This window comes from Mustela erminea, chromosome 18 (genome assembly GCF_009829155.1).
Source record: "Mustela erminea isolate mMusErm1 chromosome 18, mMusErm1.Pri, whole genome shotgun sequence".
Lineage (NCBI taxonomy): Eukaryota > Metazoa > Chordata > Mammalia > Carnivora > Mustelidae > Mustela > Mustela erminea.
In genome coordinates this window covers 60,572,255-60,592,721 of record NC_045631.1, presented here as the reverse complement: position 1 = coordinate 60,592,721, position 20,467 = coordinate 60,572,255, and the positions used below count along the sequence as shown (strand labels likewise).

The following is a 20,467-nucleotide window of genomic DNA, read 5'->3' as shown; positions in this document are numbered from 1 at the left end:
TGACCAGGGAGGGCAGCCCAGACTCAGGACAGGGCCCTGAGGCCTGCTGGACCACTCTGTGAGCTAGCTGTGGCCTCAGTCTTCACACCTGGAAGATGGGGACAGTAATGACTGTGGCCCTCTGCAAGCCTGGGGTGGGGCCGCGCGTGGTCCAGGCCTGGCCCTCGGTGAGTGCCAAGGCCACCTGCCCCAGACTTCAGAACAAGGAGGGAGCTAGAGAGGCTCCTGAGAGTGGGGTCCCTTCCCTTCAACTTGGCCACTGCCAGGAAGACAACGGGGCCCAATGGCCAGAAAAACTCACGTCTAGGCTCTGCCTCCCAGCCTCCAGGGACCCCAGCTGCCGGGCTCACACCCCTGTCCTTAATTCCAGGTCTGGAGGGAGGGGTGCCCCACAGGTGTGGGCTGGGAGCTTGGCGGCCTGAGGGGCTGGGCCTGACCCCACCCCATCCCTCACTCACAGGGTGGTAATGAAGAGAAGTCATAGAGGGAGGCTGAGGGCCTTGGCTTTTGGGGGCCCAGAGAGGCAGCCAAGCGAGAAGCCGGCCCATCCAGTGATGCTGCGCCCCACTCCCACCCACGACCTTCTGCTTCCTGCTTGGTCCCCACTGCCGGCCAGCAGTGCTGGGCCAGGCCCCACAGCAGGATGGAGAGAGAGTAGAAGCCCCAGATTCAGGCAGGAGCCCTGATCCTTGGGAAGAGAGGGTCTTGGATGCTGTGTCCCTTTTTGTCTTGACGCCGCTACCCTCTAGCTGGGACCTGCCGTGGTGGGTCAGCGAAGAACGTGGCCGCAGTGCAAGAAGCAGGACGGAATTTCCAGGGCCGGGGCTCAGGGCCCCGGGGACCCCGGGAAAGCGTGGGGCAGCCTCACGGGGACTCCGACAGGGCCCCGAGCCAACCCCCCGCCTCCGTGGGCTCCGCCTTCGCCAGAGGTCCCAACGGCCTTAGTTGGTCCACAAAGGGAAACTCTGGGGGGTCCCCCGCTGAATGGCACCTGGGCAAGGGGGAGGGAGGGCTGGGGAGGCCCCGGCTTCTCCCGCCCCTGCCCACAGGCGGGTGGACTCCCCCTCCCCGTAACCTTCCCTGCATTTGCTAATGTTTTGTGACATAAAGCCCTGAGATTAATTTTTTGCCTCTGTCTTAATTGAAGAAACCATTTAGTGCCGATTTAACTATTATTACCAAATCATCAGGATTGATGCAGGGCGCACACGCGCTCGCCAATCGGCTTTGCAGGAGCTCGTAGGATTTATGCAAATAGGTCTGCCGGGAGAGGCAATTTGCAGCCGAGAAGGACAATTATGCCCGGCCCGGGAGCGTGCCAACGAGTGCGCCGGGCGGGTAATGGGTAATAACACGGCGCCGCAGCGTGAGCAGCGCCGGGCGCGACCAGCAGCATCAGACGGGGCAGCCCGAGAGGCTGCTCCGTGTGGGCAAGGCCACGGCCAGGGGTGTGGGCCTGCTGTGGCTGCGGTCCAGGCCCTCTGGGCTTCCAACAGGAAGCAGGGAGCCTCGAGCGCAGCACCGGGAAGAAGGTGGCGCCTGCAGCGGGCTTCGTCCCCTGGACGCTCACGGGGACTAGAGCTCTGGGGGGGAGGGGCTGGGTCTTCGGGGGCGCTGGGGGCGCGAAGAGGGGCCTAGAGGGAACTACAGCCCCACCCGGCCCAGAGCGCCCTGCTCCGCCTGCACACGCACCCGGGACTTACTTGACTTTCTTGCCGTCGCCCCTGGGCAGCTGGCCCCCAGGACGCAGAGGGGACAGCAGGCTGGAGTACTTGCGCTTCCTCGGCCGGCCGGGCCCTCGCCGAGCGGGGCTGCGCGAGCTCTCGTCTCTCCTGGAGGCCGCAGGAAGGGCGGTCAGAGGCTGGCGCCCACCTGACTCCCCAGCGAGGGTGGGGTGGTGTGCAGGGGGCAGGGGCCTTTTGGAGGGCTATGAGGGTGGGGCAGGCCCTCCCAGGGAGCCGGGTCCCCATGCGCAGGCTGGTTCCTCATCCTTCCTTCCACTGCGTCTGGAGGCTGCCCCAGACCCCAGCCTGCAGTCTAGGTTGGCACCCGCAGGGGCCCCCGACCTTGAGGTGGCGGCCCTGGGCTGTACCACTGGGCCTCCTCCCCGCACCCCCGCGGGCCTGGCCGTACTCATGGTCATGCCTGCGCTGCAGGCGCGCCAGCTCTCGCTGCTTCTCCTTGTAGCGCCGCTGTAGCTCCGCCAGCCGCACACGCATCTCCACTTCCTGCGTGTCCAGCCGCTCGATGGCGGCCTTCAGGGGGCACACCTGCTGGGCAGGTGCACCATGAGCCCGGCTCAGGCCCCACCATGAGGGTGGCCAGTGGAGGGGGAGACTCGGGGGTCCCCTGGGATTCCAGCCCCGGGGCAGCCAGGCCCCCTCACTCACAGGCTTGGTCTTGGGGGTCCAGGTGTCTTTGCGTTGCAGGATCTGCATGCGGGGGGTGAGTGTGGGTGCCCTGCGGGCGTCGGGAGCCGGGGGCTGGGCGCAGGACGGTGGGCTGTCCAGGCCAGCAGCCTCCACCAGGGACCAGGCCGAGGCCAGTGTGGCCAGGCGCCGCAGGTCGAACGCCAGCATGTCCTCTTCCTCTGCAGAGGACACGAGGGTCAGCGTGTGTGTGGGCGGCAGGCACATACTGCCCCCTGGACAGGCTCTCGATGTCAGCCGGCATCTCGTCCTGGCCCAGAACCTCCAAGCTTCCCAGTTCCCCAAAACGTGGGGACTGAGGACCAGGGTGAGGTGGCTGAGAGCCACGAGGTGGGCACAGGGCCAGGCCTCCAGCAGCCCTCGCCTCAGCTCCGAGGAGGTGGGGGGACATTTCTCTTGGCTGCTGTGGGCCAGGCCAGCTGGGATGGCCCAGACCTAGGGGCAGTGCCCAAAGCATTCACGCACTAAGAGACCGGCTTCTTATGCTTCCGACAGAGAGTGCCCGTGTGTTTCTGCCACGTGAAGAGTCGGGTGAGAGAGAGGAATGGCCCAGTGCAGGGTCAGAGCTGGGCCCGTGGAGGGCAGCATCTGTCCAGTGGAAAGGCCCGGAGCCCGGACTCAGGACAGGAGGGTGGTGGCAGAGTTGGGGAGTCAGGCACGCAGGGGCAGGCTGACCCCACAAAGAGCCACAGCCAGGGAAAGGGGGCCAGCCAGGGGGAGCCCTGGGCGGTCAGATGGGGTGCCTGGGCTGGAAGCTGTCTGAGGGTACCTCAGGACATATAGCTCAGGACATATAGCTCTGCCCTCTGAGAGGCAAAACCTCCGAGGGGCAAAACCCCAGTTGCAGTGAGCACCCCAACACTCTGAACTTGGCTTCTAATACCATCCCACCAGGACAGGGCCCGGGCTTCTCAGAGAAACGGCTGGTCCCAGGGGCAGGGGAGGTGTGCGCAGAGCCAGGAAGGGTCCCTCGGTGACAGGGACACGTCGGCGCCCACATGGGCCAGCCATGGGAACACGATTCCATCACCACATTAAACAGTGAAGACGGGTCAATCACAGCCCATCAGAGAGTGAGACCCCATGAGCCACACGGATGTAGGAGATAAATACACAGGAAGACGCACGAGGGGTGGGGAAAACACCCCACTTCAGCCACCGCCTGCGAGATCCTTGCTGTGTGCCAGGGGAAGTGCCTAGTCATGCCCACAGCCACGGCCCTGCAGGGAGAGAGCCTCCGCCACAGGACAGAGTCGCCCGGCGGGTGCCAGGAGCGCCAGCCTCTGGCCGCTGGGCGTGAGCCGCGGCCGCCGTGGAAGTCTCTGGACACTCAGAGTGCTGGGAATTCAGAGGTGCCCGGGCACGGGAGCCAGAGGGAGGCTGAGGGAAGCTGGCTCCCTCAGCAGCCAGGACAGGGCTATCCCCAAGCCCTATATCAGGTAGAAATCCCACACTAGGTCCTATCTGCTGGGGTCACTGTGGCAGCCAGAAGCCCCTCTGCTCTACCCCCCCCCCCGGACTCAATCCACCCCCCAGACTAGGCCTGTGGAGACCACAACCCCGCGGGTGAGCCTGGGAGGCTGGTGCCAGTGGGGAGATGTGCTGGGGACGGCTCTTCTCAGCTTCAAACTACACCCTGCAGACACAGCTGGGGAGGGAGGCTCGGGCTTCCCGCCACGGTCCTGTCTCACGGGGTCAGTGGGGTGGGGGGTAGGGGGCCGCCAGGACAGGGCTGAGGGTCGGGCAGCAGGGGAGGAGCAGACCCGTACAAAGCGGGCTCTAGTTTGGGATCTTGGCTCAGCGTCACCCGGTTTCAGGCTCACTCAGGACAAAAGGGGCATCGACCCCCCGCGAGGGACGGGACTGGAATTCCGAAATTCCGGGGAGGACGGGAGGCTGAGGCGGTGCCTCCAAGAGCCGGATCGCTGGGAGCCTCAGGGCCGGGCCCCCGTGAGCAGGCCTCACCCCCCGAGGACAGACAGACACAGCGTCTGGCGACTAAACCCCTTTCCGGCTCCCAGGACTCAGTGGGGGGGGCCCGAGTCCCTTGGCATGGATCCGGTACGGAGGTCTGGAGGCCTGGCCACCTACCCACCCACTTCCCCCAGCCCGAGCCCAGGTGGGGGCAGGCCAGGCGTCCTGCGGCTGAGGCCTGCTGGGTGGGGCTGGAGGGGGTCTGAGCACCCTGGCCGGCGAGGGTGCCCACGAGCCAAGGGCTTGCGGTTTGAGCCCCTGCTCCACCATAGCCCAGCTGCCAACCTGGTTAGGTCCTCACCCCCACTTCCCGGGGGCCCCTGGGGACTTTCACCAAACGCCACGCCTGGCCGAGGGGGAGTTCAGGGCGTCCCTTCTGGGGAGGATGGAGCAGGAGACTCTGCTGTCCCTCTTGGCCTCTGCTTTCAGGGAAGTATTTCTCCCACGTTAACCCTCTGTGAATCTCCCTGGTCATCTGAGAACACAGCTGATCTCCAGATTCGCTTCAGGCACAGCGCTCACTGCGCTCACCGCGCTCACGGAGAACAGCTCTGGTTCTGAGAGAGTGGACGCCGCTGGGTGGGGGTCTGTGGGGTCCAGCAGGGGAGGATGGGGGGCTGGGAGCAGCAGGGAGCTGGGAGTCTGGAGTGGAGGCATGGCCACCGCGTCTCCCTTGGTCGGCGCACAAGGTGATGGGCATCTGGCCCGGCCCGGCGGCAGCGCCCACGCTGGGCCGCACGTGGCCTCCACGTGAGCGTTCACGCAGTGGATGGGCGCCCGTCCAGCGGGTGCTCGTGTGCACCGACGGGCTGGACACACACCCCGCCCGGCTTCCGCTTGGCTCCCTGGGCCGGCGCACGGGGGCTCTGGGCCTGTCCGGAGGCCCCCGCCGCACCCTGTAGCCCCAGCCCTAAGCGAGGCCCTCAGGGGGTCTGGCGCGGAGCCGGCGGCACAGCTGTGGGTGGACAGCCCGTTTGGGAGGACAGAAGAGTGACACCGAGGCCTCTGGGGAGATGACCTCCACGAGAGTTTCTGCTCTCCTCCCGGCAGCACTGAAGGCGCCGGCGACGGGCCGCGGGGAGCCTTATGTGTCAGGGAGACAAGCGGACAAGACCGGAGAACTCTGGCAGGTTCCTTCTGTAAACATCACGGACGCAGTGCCTGGCTGGGGGTGCTCCCTCCAGAAGGGGGTCTCCTCAGGGGCCCCTCGAGGTTCCTGCTCAGGCGGGAAGGAGGGTCTGCTGGCCTGCGTGGGGACCCCACGGGCTCCGGTCCAACGCTCCCCGCGGGCTGGCACAAGACCCTATGCCTGCGCCCTGGGGTTCTTCCGCGTGCTGGGAGCCCAGGAGCCTCTTCACCTGCAGGTCGGCCCTGGGGCAGAAAGGACCAGCACCCTAGCCCTCAGCCCTGGGGAAACTGCGGGGGACATGTGGGTCCAAGGCCTGGAGACGGTGTGACCAGCCTCAGGCCACCTCCCCTGGGCCCGTGTGGGAGCGGGTCAGAGCTGAGCACCTACAGAGGAAAACACAAGCATCCCTGCTTTCCCAGTTAGCCACCCGGCCCCGATGGCCTTGGCATCCTTGCGGGACACCCGAGTCCCCCGAGGGCACCGTGAACACCATGACTAGGGGACGTCATTGACCGTCTCCCCAGCCAACAGCTTCAGGTGGGGCCAGGGTCGGGGGGGGGAGAGCGGTGGGGGCCCCATGGTGGGGCAGCTGAGCTGAAGCCCACAGCCCGACCCTGGGCCCTAGCAGGCTCCCCGAGGCTCGGGCGGTGCTCACCCTGCAAGGCCGGCTCCCTCCTCCGCTGCTGGATCTCCAGGTCTGCCAGCTCACTGAGAAGGGCGATCCCGTGAGTCCCCGAGCGACAGGGCGCAGGGGCGGTGCGTGAGGGCCCCGGGACAGCGGCAAGCTGCGGGTCCCGCGGGCCGATGCCTGGCAGGTCCCCCAGGTCGATGGTGGCTGCGACCAGGGCATCCAGGCCCAGGAACGTCCTGGGCAGGTGGTGGCTCCTGCAAGCAGAGCCCTGGCCCTCTTCCTCCTCCAGCTCGTCTTCCCGATCCTCAGCCCCCTCCTCCGACCTGGCTTCCCTGGGGGCCTGCTGCTTGCCAGGGGGGGCCTCGTCGAGGGCGCCGGGGCTTCTCTGCTGCTGTAGGGCCTGGAGGCCGGCCCCCGACGAGGGCCCGACCGCCTCACCCCCCTCCGCTGCTGCCCCTCCCTGAGTAGAATGAGCCTGGGCAACGGCCTCAGGGCCCCCTCCCTCGAGGAGGGCCCCACATCGCAGTTCTCGAAGCCCCTCCAGTGGGCTGGGGTCTGCTGCCTGCCCCAGGGGTCCCCGCTCGGCAGGGTGGGGGGTGGCGGCGAGGTCCTGGGTGGCCTCCCTGGCCCTTGAGGACAACCCCGGCTCCTGTGGGCTCTGGGGGCTTTGGGGGGGCAGCTCCCTGGGTGGGAACGTCCTCGCTGGCTCAGGCTGGACCCTGGGGGCTGCAGTTTGCATAGTTTTGGGGTCCGAGAGGTCAGGAGAGTGCGCGCTGGGGGACAGGGCGAAGCCCGAGCTGGCCGTGGGGCAGGTGTACCGAGGAGGCAGGCCTGTGGAAAGAGCAGGTGTCGTCGGGGGAAGCCGGGGGTCTGGGGGGCTCTGTTCTACATGGAGAGAGGGTGGCCTCCGATCCCTGACTCACAGCGGGGAGGGAGGGTCCCCAGCCAGCCCTTGGCCTCTGCCTTTGAAGCAGGGGAGATAGGAACCGGGAACACATTATATCGAAGGGGGCTGAGAGCCAGACTCGGGGCTGTGAACCGGTCCTGCGGCTGGGCCCAGCCTCGGCCACCTTCCCCGGCAGGCCAGACACTTTGTCACCGCTGACCCCCGCTGCAGGCCAGTCCCCCGAGCCTGTCCCTCATCCTACCCTGCCTGCCGGGAACTGGGGAGGAGAGGTCAGAGGTCAGAGGACGGCGGGGACCCTGAGCTTCCACCACGGAAGGACTGTGGACGGGGAAGGAGAGAGAACAGAGCACAGCAATGGCGCCCTGGGCCCTACTAGGGGCCCTGGGAGAGGACGGGGCCCTGCAGGGGCCCCACGAGGCGGTCCCTCAGTTCGGCTCTGCACATCCACAGGTGGGAAGAGACCTCAGAGTGGAAGGGGCGGGCCGAGGTCAGCCCAGCGTCCGCCGCGCTCACCTGCTTCCAACGTGCTAAGGTCGGCTCCAGCCCGCCGGCTCTCCCCACTCGCGACCTCGGAGCTGGGCAGCTTGGAGCCAGGCCCAGGGCTGCCCGAGGGGCCGAGAGAGAAAGTGCACGGGGCGCTGGGGCGTGGCGGTGTCACGGGGCGGCTGGCGGGGGCCTTCGGGCTGGGCGAGTGGCAGCAAGGGGACAGCTTGGCGGGGCCTACGGCGGCCGGGGAGGGGGTGCCCTTGGCTGTGGGGGTTAAGGCAACTGGCTTGTGGGCAGACTTGGGGGTCTTCTCCTGGGCGGGCTCCTCCAGCTCCGGGAGATGGTCCTCAGGCTTCCGCTGTCGGGGTGAGGGAGAGGCTCAGGGCGTCATCCCGCGGCGTGCGGGGCGAGGGGATTCTGGGGCCGCAGCAGAGGGAGGGAGGGGCACCGCGTACCCCCTGGGTGCGGCCTGGGGCGGGTACCTGGACAGGAGCCGTCCGCTGCTGCTGCTGCAAGGCGTAGAGCTCTTGCTGCCGCAGGAGTTGGGACCGCGAGTACACGGGGAGCTGGCTGGGGGGCTGCACGTGCGCGGCGGGACCCCGGGCCCCGTACATGGGGGGCCACAAGGAGGCCTGGTCCATGACGTCGGCTGTGGGCAGGGCCAAGGAGCCATCAGACCCAGCGAGGATGGGACGCAGGCAGCCCCCCAGCCCCCCGAGGGCCTCACCGCCACCCGCCCGCTGTCCCTCCTCCCTGGCAGCTCCTCTACCCGCCTGCTTGCCTCCCAGGCGGTGGCCGGGGGCCTGCCCTGCCACCCCGTCCCCCTTGCGGGCTGCTCCCTTCCTCAGACCTGCTTCCTACACCTCCATGTTCAGGCCGCCCGCCCAGGAGGCTCTTACCAAGCGCGTGGGGGGCTGTGTGGGGGGTGGGCTCCGAGGGCAGGATGACGAGCTGTGCAGGGCTGTCCTGGGACAGGGGGAAGACGGAGGACATGGAGCCTGGCACGGAGGTGGAGAAGCCTGGGGGCAGGTTCTGGTGTAGGGCAGGGTGCCCAAGGCCTAGGGACACAAGGCACAGCGGTAAGGCAGAGTGGAGTGGGGAGCCCGGTCTGGCCAGGCCCTGAGCTCTCGGGCCTCCCGCACCGGGCCAAGGGCCGCTCAGCCCCACGCTGGCCCTGCCCCACGCCCGCGGACTGCCCCCTTGCTTGCCGTCGGAGCACTGACCGTAGGAGTGGCCCCCCATCCACAGGGAGGGGCTGCGGGTGCGGGGCAGCCAGGGGGGATGGGCGGGGTGCGGGTGGGAGGCCGGGTCGCCGCCCAGCTGGCCGGTCTGCAGGGAGGATCCGCCGGCGATCATGAGGTGAGGGGCCAGGTCCCCGGGGCAGCCGCCCGACGGGGGGATCCGGGAGAACTCTAGGCGGTCCTTGTTGTCTCTGTGGGTCACGGCGGGGATGGGGGTGTGTGGCGGGGCTCAGCACGGCCACTGGCCACCCAACCAGCCCTTCCACCCCATCCTGCTGACATCAGCCTTGGAAGGAGGGGCTTGGAGCCTCATGGGGACAGCCCAGGATCAGGTGGGCCTTGGTGGTGGGGGTCTCCATCCCAGCCGCAGCCCTGATAGCGGAGGGAAAGTCAGCAGAGCTCCCCCACCCCCAACAGGGGCAGAAACCCCAGCCCCGCGATGGCCTGTCAGGCCGCTCTGTCCCAGAGCTGTGGTCCTGCTCGCCCCCGGAGGGTGGCCAACACCCCGTCCTTACGGCAGCAGCAGCTCCCGGCCGGCGAGTCCCAGGCGGTCCTCAGGCAGCCGGGCCCTTTCCTCCTCGGCCTCCAGGTCCAGCGCGGGGGTGGGGCGGGGCGGGCCGCCTGCTGCACGGGGAGGAGAAGGCAGAAGGCTCGAGGGTCTGGGTGGCTGGGGCGGCTAAAGCAAACAGGGACCCCGCTTTGAGCCACGGGGGCCGACGAACAGAGGGGTGGGCTCTGCCGAAGGCTGGTGCAGGGAGCCGGTGGCCCCGAGGGATGGGGGCGGGCCGGCCAGTCCTACAAGGGACGGGACCGCCGACATGGGGAGGGGACAGCAGGAGAGCCCAGGGCCCATCCCAGCTAAGCTTCAGATGGCACGTGAGGGCCGGGGAGCCCCACTGCCCACCTCCCTGCCCACCAAGGGTCCTACCTTTGAAGGCAGGGGCTGCCCGGCCCTGCCGCCCGGTGTTGGCGCCGTAGGCTGTCTCCGGCCGGCTCACCGTGTCCTTCTGCCGGGACAGGGCCACCGCGATGCCCACGGGCGGCTGCCTCACTTCTGTGTCGCTGTGCGCGGTGTCGTGCTCCCGGCTCCGGGCACAGTCGGGCCTCTCGGCCTCGCTGGGGGCCTGCGCGGGGCCTTTGGGGGCTGGGAACTTCATCTCCTGCTGGGCACAGCTGGCCTTGAGACTGCCCAGGCCCACGAAGGGTGCCTTCCGGCCGGCGACCAGCGCTTGGCTGCTGTACTTGAGCAGGCTCTGCATGGCCGAGACCTCGTCGGGTGGTGCGGGCAGGTCCTGGGGCAGGAGGCCGGCCTGCTGGAGGCCGCCGCTGAAGGGGTCCAGGTAGGCACCGCCCTTACGCTCCTCGCCCACGGCCATGGCGGCGCCCTGGCCCGACTGGATACTCCATGGGGGCAGGTGGGGCCCGCCGTAGCCCAGAGAGGACAGTGCCAGGGACTTGCGCTTGGCTTCAGCCCCGCCGCCGCCCCCCGGCTCCCCCTCGGGGGTCACCAGGTGCTGCTGATGCCGGATCCGGGCCACCTTCTGGGCCCCAGGGGGGCCTGCGGAGGTCTTTTCTAAAGTGCAGCAGGCCTGGGGGACCTTCCCCCCCAGCGGGTCTGGGTGACCTGGCCGGGCACAGTCCTGCGAGTGGGCGGGCAGCTCGAAGTAGCCACTCTTGTCCAGACCACGTTTGGGGAGCGTGGGGAAAGGCGTCTCGGGGCCTGTGCTGTTGAAATACTCCAGGCCCTTGAGCCGGGGGTTGGGCGCAGCCTCGAAGCCCCCAGGCCGCCGTTCGCCCTTGCCCTCGGCTTTCAGCTGGGTGTAGGGGACCCCGTAGGGCACGGCGTGCTCAGGGCCCAAGGCGCCGTCGAGGTGTCGATCTTTGCCCTCACCTGCCACGGCACAGGCCTCGGCAGCCTGGAAGGGGCGGCTCTTCTCAGCCAGGTGTCCCACGGAAGGCACGAAGGTGGGCCCGCTGGCCTTCAGGTCTCGGGGGACTTTGTCCTGCAGCGGGCAGAGCCCGTCAGGGCCCGCGTGCAGCTGCAGGCAAGGGAAGGAGCCAGCGGCCGTGCTGAGGGGCGGGGGCGGCCCGGCGGGCAGGCCGGACGGCACCGTGTAGGCCACGGCGTGGTGCAGCATCTGCCGCCTCTCCAGGCACTCGCTGAAGGCCGGCCCGGGCTCTGCAGGGCCCGCCGCCTCCTTGGCGCAGCGCCCGGGGGCCGCCCCCGCCACGCCAGGCCGCACCAGCATGCCACCCGCACAGCTGGCCAGTGCGGCCTTGCCCATCTCGCCGTTGAGCACCTTGGTGTTGAGGAGGCAGGAGGCGAGGTGCTTGGGGCGGCCCTCGCAGGCTCCGCGGGGCGCGACGCCGCCCTCCTTGCAATGGCCGTCGGCGGGCACGGGCAGCACCAGCTTGTGCCGCTGCTTGCCGCCCTCCTCCTCGGCCGCCGGCCGCTCCTGGCCCTCCGCGGCCTTCCCGGCCTTCTCTCTGCCCAGCAGGAAGCGGTCGAACTCCTTGGCCCCCTTCTGGAGGGGACCAGCCTCGCCCCGGTCACGGCTGCAGGAGCCAATGGGGTGACCAGGGGCGGCCCGGGCCACACCGGGGAAGCTGTGGTTGGCAGGCAGGAGGGTGGGCTGGGGGGGCAGGTAGAAGTTATCTGCATGCCAAGAGAACCGAGGTCACTGGGAGGGCTGGGCCGGGGGCAGGAGAGGTCAGACCCCCCCCCCCCAACACAGGCTCTAGGAGCCTCTCCCCTCCAGCCGCTGGTAGCGACCCGCGGCGGCTGTTGCAAAGAGCTTATGCCGTGAAACCACGTGCAGTTCCCCGCGCTCGCCTTTTGTGAGTGCACACGTCAGAGCACGGAGCCCACTCACGCACGCGACCCCCACCTAGACTTGGGCGTCACCCCAAACCGAAGCTGTGCTTCCCCTGAAGGTTCTGACGGGCGTGCAGCCCCCCGGAGACAGGAGCGGCGAAGGGTCTGGCTCCCCTGCCCGGTGCCGAGGCGCACAAGTGGGGGAAGGGCAGGAGCAGAGGCAGGGTGCAAAGCCCCGGTCCCCCGCTTCCCAGGCGACGCTAGCAGAGTGAGGACCAGGTACCCCGCTTCCCGGGCAACGCTAGCAGAGTGAGGACCAGGCCAGTCTTTACAGCCACTGGAGCCTTAACACCGGGCAGGGCGCTGACCCGCCGCCGTGGGTGGGCTATGTGGACGGCGCGCACAGCGGGAGAGAGCCTGCGGCCTGGGGACCGCACACGGATGACCGCCCAGCGCTGGGCTCTGACCAGGCCCCCGTGAGAGCTAAGACCCCCCAGGACGAAGTGAGGCCTTGTCTGATGATGGGCCCCTGGCTCCTCTGTACGGTGGTCACCGTGGACACCTCTGGCTGGGGCTCCAGTGACAGTGCAGACGAGGAAGTTGGCCCCCCCCCTCCAGACGGCCGGCCGTCGCTACTTCTAGCCTGCGATCGGCTTGCGACAGCCCTGCAGCTCAAGGTCCCTCCAGGAGCCCCGGCCCCCTTGCTGGGCTACGGCTTGCTGTCCAGCCTGGGCCCTGGGCCAAGCCGGCCATACCATCCCTGGGGGTCCCTGGCCAGCCCTGGGGACACCCACTGCTCCCAGAGCAAGGGCTGGGCTCCTGTCTCCGGGGAGCTGGGAGGCCACCCCCCTGCAGCCAGCTGGGGTGGCAGACAGAGGAGGGTCTGGAGCCCAGAGGGGGCAGACGAGGGAAACAAAGAAACATTTGGAACTTGTAAAACTGTCCTCAGTCGCAGAAGTTCCTTGTCAATTTCCTGCTAATTAAAACAAGGGGGAAGAGGGTAGCCTGGGTGAACCCTAATTAGCTTGATTTCCGAAACCCAAATGTTTGGATGGGACGCTGCCACAACGCTGAACGCCAAGAGGCCACCAGCGCTCGGGATGCCGGCGACCCACGGCTGGAGGGGAGTTTCTGGGCTCTGGTTCAGCCCCTACAGACGCCGTCAAAACAGCTGCACATGTGGGAGTCTGGGGGACCGAGCCCAGGGCTTGTGGGGGGCTGACCATCCCCTGGGGATGGGGCGGGGGGCTTTCCCGGCCCTGCCCACTGCAGGCAGGTCTTATCTTCATCAATCCCCACCAGCCAGTCCAGGGCGGGGTCAAGGCCGCGGCTTTCCCGACCTTGGCCACCCTGCCAGGCCCAAGGCAGCAAGACACACCAGTGTCCTAGAACAGGAGGCTCTTCGGGAGAAAGGGCTGGGGCGGGGGTAGGAGGACACGAGGGATGGCCGAAGCCTCGCTCCCAAATCTGCCACACTGGGGTCGTCTCGCTAAGGTCCCCTTCCTTGCCAGAGATCCGCTCTGGCACACTCTGACCTGACCACTACCTCCTGAAACACTGCCCGGCGTCCTGTCTACCACGCCGTGGGCTTGGGGGGTGCCTCCTTGGCCTCCACGAGAGCCCCAGTCTCGGGGCTCCTGAGGCTCCCCCGAGGTGTGTCTATCCTCACCCGGGGGGCTCCCCTGGCACCGACCCCCACCATGTGTGCCCAGCCACCACCTGGATACTACTGGGAAAGACTTTCTGTGTGGGAGGTGGCCTCCCCTCTTCCCCTTCTCCACAGCTACACCCCTCCCAGGGTCTGGCCACGGATGGGGGTTCATCGAGGACCTCCTGACCCTCACACACCAATTCAGTCTCGTGTCATCAGAAACACGTAACCAAACCAGCAGTCTCCCTGCCTGTCTCCTGGGCACCAGCCCAGAGAGCCCTTTCTAAAACCCAAACGAGAGGCCAGTCCCCCTGGGAAAACTCTGCAAGACAGGCCACGAAGGCCTGCAGCCACTCCGCACACCTGTCCCTTCTCTAGGGGCCACACCTCCCTCGGCCTCCTTGACAGGGTTCATGTCCTGGACATCGGGCCTTTGCACAGTGTGTGTGCGTGTGCGTGGGACAGCTCACACGCATGTGCCCTCCCCACCCTCCAGGATGCCCTGTGCCCCAGACCCTAGCACGGCCCCAAGCCAGCACTTGCCTTTTTGGGTTCCATAGAAACGATGTTGCCCATAGAGAACGTTGCTGTTTCCATGGTGATCCAAGTGGCTCATGGGTAGGAAGGTGGATGCCAGACCCCCCGAAAATCTGGGGTACCCTGGAGCTAGGGAAGGAAGGAGACTGGCTGCAGAGGCACGGCCAAGGCCCTGGCCCGCTCTGGCCCTGACCCCAGGGAGGTGAGAAGCAGCGGGCGGCCCAGGGGCGACGCCCTGCCAGGCTTGGTGTGTCGTCTGCCGGTGGGAAATCCACCCCTCAGCACATCACATTAGCTCTGGCTAGACCAACGCCATCCCTCCGGTGCGGTACAAATTGAATTGCTGATGGGCCGGGAGGGGAGGGCGGACGGTGGAGGAGGGGCTCGTGGTGCCTTCCCCAGCTGCCCATGGCGGCGTGGGGGCTCTGGGGCGGGCAGGAAAGTGGCCCTGGAGAGGCACCGTGGGAGGACATGCACACCGGACACGGCCTCAACTCCCAGCCAGGACAGCCGGGGCCGGACGCCACCTTGGCCTGCGCCATCCAAGCTACCGGGCAGCTCCGGGGTTGGGCGGTCCACACCCTGGGGCTGGCGCGGTCAGGGTATGGCCGAGGACCGTTTGGCTGGAGGCTGCCGGCCCTGTGGTGTCTCCGCTGCCTGGGCCTCCTCTGTGCTCGGAGATCTACAGAGGGAGCTGGCCCCCAGCCCGGAGACCCTCCCTGGCACTTCTGAGTCATGCCTGGCAGGCCCTTCTCTGGGCCCCAGGGCCTAAACTGGCCTCTAGGCCTGGCCCTGTCCTGCCCGAACAGGAACGCCAGCCACACCCTGTCCCCCATCCCCACCCCTGCCGGTCTTGGACCTTGGGAGCTCCAGCCACCTGGTACACACACGCTGCCCCCAGGGGATGAAGACAGACAGGAGTAAGCAAGGCCTGGGAGGCCCTTCCTGGACCCCTGCCCTGGCCAGGCCCGGCTGTGTCTGCGGGACGCCCAGAGCCTCCAGGCACCTTGAACGTGGCTCTTCACCGCTGGTGATTCCTGACCTGGGCCAGCAGGGAGGGGTGGCGCTGGGGCCCAGTACTGGGAAGCCGGGTCACCTGCTGGGCCGAGGCAGGAGGACGCAGTCTCACGCTCTGAACACTTTCTCCATGGAAAGCTCTGCAGGAGTTTCTCTCGGGGACACCGGGATTGTTGTCCCTGGAGGGACCGGCTCCTGGAGCAGCTTCCCACCCTTCTGGGTGGCCTTGGCTGCAAAGAGGGAGCTGCCATCCAGGGGTTTCCCCAGAGAGGAGCTGCTGCGGGGCCCTGCAGACAGGCGTCCCGGAGGGTAGGCGAGGCCAGGTTCCCAAGCGAGTGCCTGTTGTGGCCAACTCTGGGAGCCACATGCTGGGGGCTACATGCTGGGGTGGGGGAGGGGCAGCCGTACCCCTCGGAGTGCGTCAAGGGGGAGTCCCTTCCTTCTCACTCGCCCTCTGTTTCCCGAGCTGCACTTATGACCGAACCCCTCTGCCGACCCAGTGAACGTTTCTTGTGCCGGCTGGTGGCCGGTAAGGCACCAGCTGGTGGCTGGGCACTCCATGGGGTACCCCGAGGGAACCACCTTTCCAGAAGGGGCAGGGTCAGAACCACAGGACTGTCCTCCAGGCCCCCATGCCCTAGTCCTCGGGCAGGGACATTGGCTCATGGCCTGAGGCGGGCCTGGCTGGGCTGCGGGAGGGATGGGGGGTGGAGGGTTGGAGCCGGGGGCTGGGCTCTAGGTCAGTGCTGGGCTGCTGCAGCTGCGCGGGGGTGCGGGGCAGTCCGCAGCTCACCTTGAGCGTCAGGGGTCCGGGAGGCCCCTTGCCAGGCCTGAGGCTAACGGGGAGCCATGCTGCCCCAGGGCAGGCTGAGAATGGGTTGCAGGGGCAGAGCTTGGACTGGAACATGGCCAGCGTCGAACGGGAGCCCCCCCCCGGGATCAGGCCCCTTTCAGACCCTAATGATGCCACGGGTGGTTCTCTGGCCTAGCGAGTCTGAGGTGAAGCTGTGGAGTCTCCTCCCCATCCCCACAGAATGTTCTAGGCAGATCCCACAAGCCTGACGCACTCCACTACAGCAGCCCCATCTGCAGGCTCCAGAACGGTCCAGACAGAGGTGTCCCTGCTTAAGGCTTCCGTCCCCAGGCTCATCCGAGGGCTCCGGAGAGGTGCCGACCACCACCCTGGCCCGTCCCCTTCCAGCCCCTCCCGCGGAGGCAGGGCCGGGTCCGCAGAGTCCAGCCAACTGGCCCGGTCTGTCTGCAGAGACGCATCTGGGACAGCTGCTCCCCAGATCACACTCAGCTCCTGGAGGCCCCGACAACAGCCGCGAGCGGGCTGGGGCAGGGAGCCGCGGGGCGGGGGGCCAGGGGAGGGGGAGAGGTTCAACCACCACAGCTGTCCCCTTTTAATTGGCTGCTGTTAAATGTTTTACGGGCCTCGTTTTGGTAAACAGAAGTCTGTAAATTCCTCCTGCTCAGAACCCGTTTCCCGAGCGTGGACCCCCCCCTCTGTGACCCCCGGGGAGGTCCGGGCCTGCTGCCCACCCGCTGCGGGGTGGCGCTGTGAGGGTGCCCGCCGTGCGCAAACCTGTCCTTCCGGGCTGGTGGCCGTCCAAGCGCAGGGGCCCCCTCCCACCCCCAGCCTGCCTCTCGGACACCCCACAGGGGGAGTGGGGGGAGAAGGAAGAAACAGCCGAAGGGCACGGACCCGGGCGGGGGAGGGGGCTGCAGGGGACTGGGGGCAGGGGGCCTCCCAGCCCGGACACAAAAAGGTCCCTTTCTTTCCCCCAACACGACCATCCTCTCTGACCTGAAGAAAAGAAAAGCCGATTTTACACAGCAGCTTTTAACACAGGGCCGCCGTGGCTGGAACCCACGGCCGGGTCCTTGAAGGGGCTATGCGGGGGACAACGTGGGGGCTGTGGTCGTCAGCAGGGCTCGGGGCTCGAGGCGCAGGGAGAGGGTAGGGGGCTGGACACCAGAAACGCAGGACCAGAGCTCCTCAAGTCCACACCCCTGCAGGGGATAGTGTGGTTGGGGACCTCCTTCCCGGACCCCTTGTACCCCTTGGGTTTGGGGCTGCTATGACCACCTTAAGGGACAGGGGGCAAATGTGTGTAGAGCAACAGCCCAGGGTCAGGGGAACCAGGCCCCAGACCTGTCCCTGGGCTCCGACTGCCCTCGAGGCCCCGGAGGGCCTTGATGAGCTCTGAGGAGGAGCCCCGAGCCTCGGTGGGCGTCTCACGACTCCACAGGATGGAGGACACCCTGCATCCTGTCCCTGCCGCTCTGAGCCACAAGAGACTCCGGCCAGTCCTGTGACATAAGGGACAACGGGGCAGAGGGCCAAGGCCTTCACCCGATGGGGGCAATGAAGCAGACGCAGTCAGGCCCTGGGCAGGGGCAGCACCTTCCAGGTCCCTGGGCTGCTGGGGGGCAGAGCGACCTCACACTGAGCCCCCTCCCGGGATCCCCTGGGCCTTTGCTGGCTGTCCGGGGAAGTCAGGGGTGCTGGGGAGACAGGTGGGGAGTGGGCAGCCCTCCCATGTAGGGGCTGCCCAGAAGGCCGGGTCTGACGCGCAGAGGGGATAGGAAAAAAGGCAGGGACACTTTATGGGGGACCCGGGCAAGAACGATGGGGCGGGGGCTTCTCCCGACCCTCTCCCAGTGAAGAGGCGGGCGCCTGGGAGGACCCAAGGTCTGCGGCTTCTGAATGAGAGAGGAACACGGGCCGCACCCCCATGTCCCCTCCGAGCGGGGCCCCCCGGACCGGCCCGCAGCACCTCCCTGCTCCCGGGCCTCACCACGCTACTCCCCCAGCCCGACCTCCCAGAGACCACCCTCCTGGGAGGCCCCGTGCCCTGCTCTCGCATCTCTCGGGAAGCCAGGTCTGGGGGTGTGGGGGCGTGTGGCCAGGCAACCAGAGGACTGGGGCTCTCTGGGGGAAGCTGCCCCCCAGCCCAGGCCCAGAGTCCGGTAAACTCTTCTGGGGGCCCCGGCCACCTTCCCTCCCCCAGGGTTCTGCCTTTCTGCCACAGACATCCCATCCCCCAGGCCACCCTGACAAACAGCGGGCCGTCTCTCTGGAGGGTGACCGTCCCCCGCATCCCGAGGCTCCAACTGCTGGAACGTTCTCACCAACTATCAGGCCTCGAGCTGTGGCTGCGGGTCCCAGGAGGGTCCCAGTGCCAGACCCCGAAGGCAGCTCCCCACAGCACGACCGACCCTGGAGGGCCGGCTCTGAGGAACCCAAATGCCCATCTGGCCAATCAGAGGCCCATCTCCTCTGGGCCAGACCACTGGGGGACCAGGGTTCAGCAAGGGTCAGGGCCTCCAGATGGAGCCCAGCGGATGTCCCACTCCCACCTGCAGATCCCACCCGCCCGGGGACGCTCCTGCCACACAGGCCCTGCTAGGGGTCCCGGCCCCATGACCGGACGCTGGCTCGCTCCCGCACGACGCCCCTCTCAGGATGTCGGGGATTCCAAGTGTGGCACGCAGGTCTACCAAGTGACAGCGACCCCGCAGAGTGCTGGGTTAAAAAGGATTCTGAGAGGCGCCTGGGCGGCTCAGGGTCCTGGGATCAAGTCCCGCATCGGGCTCTCTGCTCGGCGGGGAACCTGCTTCCCCCTCTCTCTCTGCCTGCCTCTCGGCCTGCTTGTGATCTCTGTCTGTCAAATAAATAAATAAAATATTTAAAGAAAAAAAGGATTCTGAGGTTGCAGCCACATGCACCTGGAGTGCCATGATTGACTAATAACCTCTGTCCTGGGAAGGGGAGGCATGGGCCGTGAGCAGGAGACGTGCCACCCCTGCTCGAAATAGCCTCGCGACGGCCCCTCCCATGTCCTCCCAGCTTCCGTCCAGAGGCCCCCTCACACTCGGCGGTCGGGCCGAGGCTGTCCAGGCTGAGCTTCCAGAGGGAGACCCCTTCCCCAGGACGGAGTGGGCTTTGGAAGCTCGGCCCTCAGGGAGTGCCCGCACCTCGCCCTCCCACAGCTGGGGGTCAGGGCCTAAGTGTGGGCTCGTGGTGGTTCCAGGTTCATAGCATCTGTCAACGTCCCGGTTCAGGTGCCCCCCGCTGCCCAAGGTGCAGGGCCTGGCAGCGCCGGTCTCGTCCCAGGCCCACAGCAGTGCTAAGAGCCGGGGGAAGGTGCCAGGCCCTGCACCTTGGGCGGCTCTGGCATGAAAGCAGCGGGCAGCCTGCCCGGGATCCAGGCAGTTTGTGGACAGCCCAGGCTCCTGGCACGTGCTGCCCTGAACACAGATGCAGAGCTCTCTCAGAGAGGGGCGGGGCCTGAGGGCCTGGGAGGGCTGGGGGCAAACTGGCGTGATCCCCAGAACCTTCACTGAGATCCCCCAGGACAACCCTGGCTTCTCGGGAGCCCACCAGGCCGGCCTACTCGCCCTCTGGAGAGCTCCAAGCCCCAGGGTTCGGGTGGCCTGGCCACAGGTGGTCACCAAGCCTAGAGGATCCTGGGGGCCACGAGGACACCCCAACCCAGCCCCATCTACAGTTGTGCCGCAGACAGGTCGTCTGCCCGGGCAGTGACATGGGGACCTCTCCCCAGCCCAGACGGTGCTGTCCTCACCCGTGCTCGCACTACAGGCGTCAGCCCAGGAAGCGGCCAAGGCCCCGGCCCAGCAGTGGACAGCTGCTACGGGGGACACGGCAGACAGACACAGCAAGCGCTCGGGGAGGCCTCTGCCGGGCACCGGCTGGCCAGCAGGCTGTGTGAGACTATACCACCCTGGGTCAGGAGGGCTCTCCCGGTCAGCCGGGTGCTTCTGGGGCAACAGAGGCCCAGGGGTGCCATGGCTCCCCCAGCCTTTCGGGACCCACTCTTGAGCAGTGAAGGTGACCCCTGCAAGGGCCAGCTGGTCCAGCAGGGTCCTGACCACCCCCTGCCCCCCCACGGCTGCCCGGGACACGCACACTACCTGGGTCCCCGCAGGAGCTGGGAAAGGGGGTACTCATTCCCGACACAAGGAAGGCGGAGGGAGCCCGGGCTGGGGGGACCTGGGGCTGCCGAGGAAAGGGGAGGGGTGGACAGTCTCTCAGTTGGGCTGTCTAGACTCAAAGCCCGCCACACACTTTCCCCGGCCTGTTCCCTCCCCTGTAGGACGGGTGAAAAGCCGCCCACCTGCCACGGCGTCGCTCCGAGAAGCAAACGAGGCACGTGCCGTCCCTGGGCCAGGGTCCGCACAAAATGCCGTCATCCTGAGCACACGCGTGGGCTCCCGGCCTGACCTAGAGCCAGGGACTGGCCCGGGCCTCCCGCCCTCAGGGCCACCTGTGGCGGCAGGACCCGGAGCAGCGCAAGGCAGGCTTGACCGGCAGAGTGACCCTGCCTGGGACTAGCCTCCCAGGGGTCAGGCGGGGACCTGTGCCCTCAGCAACCACTGCACAGGTTAGGAGTCACATGGAGGAAGCGGGCCTGAGCGCCAGACTCGGGCCCATGGCGGGGGCGGGGCGGGCGGGCAGCAGGGGACTGGGACCCGCAGGAGACAAGGACCAGAGCAGGGAGCAGCCAGGGCCGGAGCACCCCGTCAGGGTCAGGGAAGGCCACGCAACAGCCCCAAGGACGCTCTGTTGGGGGTCCGAGGTCCGCAGGAGATGGGCCTCCCTGATTTCCACGTTGGGACCAGG

At 67.6% G+C, this 20,467-nt stretch overlaps 1 protein-coding gene across 3 annotated transcripts in view; it reads right to left on the bottom strand.

Moving 5' to 3' along the window:
• BAHCC1 (BAH domain and coiled-coil containing 1) overlaps window positions 1-20,467 on the bottom strand; it is a 57,253-nt gene that overhangs the window by 9,223 nt on the left and 27,563 nt on the right. For 2 of the 3 annotated variants that reach the window (XM_032322103.1, XM_032322102.1), the window contains exons 3-13: window positions 13,807-13,929; window positions 9,726-11,453; window positions 9,313-9,421; window positions 8,780-8,988; window positions 8,456-8,614; window positions 8,039-8,205; window positions 7,584-7,914; window positions 6,188-6,994; window positions 2,391-2,590; window positions 2,134-2,270; window positions 1,704-1,832 (exon numbers count right to left, since the gene is read on the bottom strand). In XM_032322103.1, the coding sequence (XP_032177994.1) occupies window positions 1,704-1,832; window positions 2,134-2,270; window positions 2,391-2,590; window positions 6,188-6,994; window positions 7,584-7,914; window positions 8,039-8,205; window positions 8,456-8,614; window positions 8,780-8,988; window positions 9,313-9,421; window positions 9,726-11,453; window positions 13,807-13,929 (4,099 nt within the window). The remainder of the gene's footprint in view (window positions 1-1,703; window positions 1,833-2,133; window positions 2,271-2,390; window positions 2,591-6,187; window positions 6,995-7,583; window positions 7,915-8,038; window positions 8,206-8,455; window positions 8,615-8,779; window positions 8,989-9,312; window positions 9,422-9,725; window positions 11,454-13,806; window positions 13,930-20,467) is intronic. The other variant, XM_032322104.1, reaches the window with a different exon arrangement.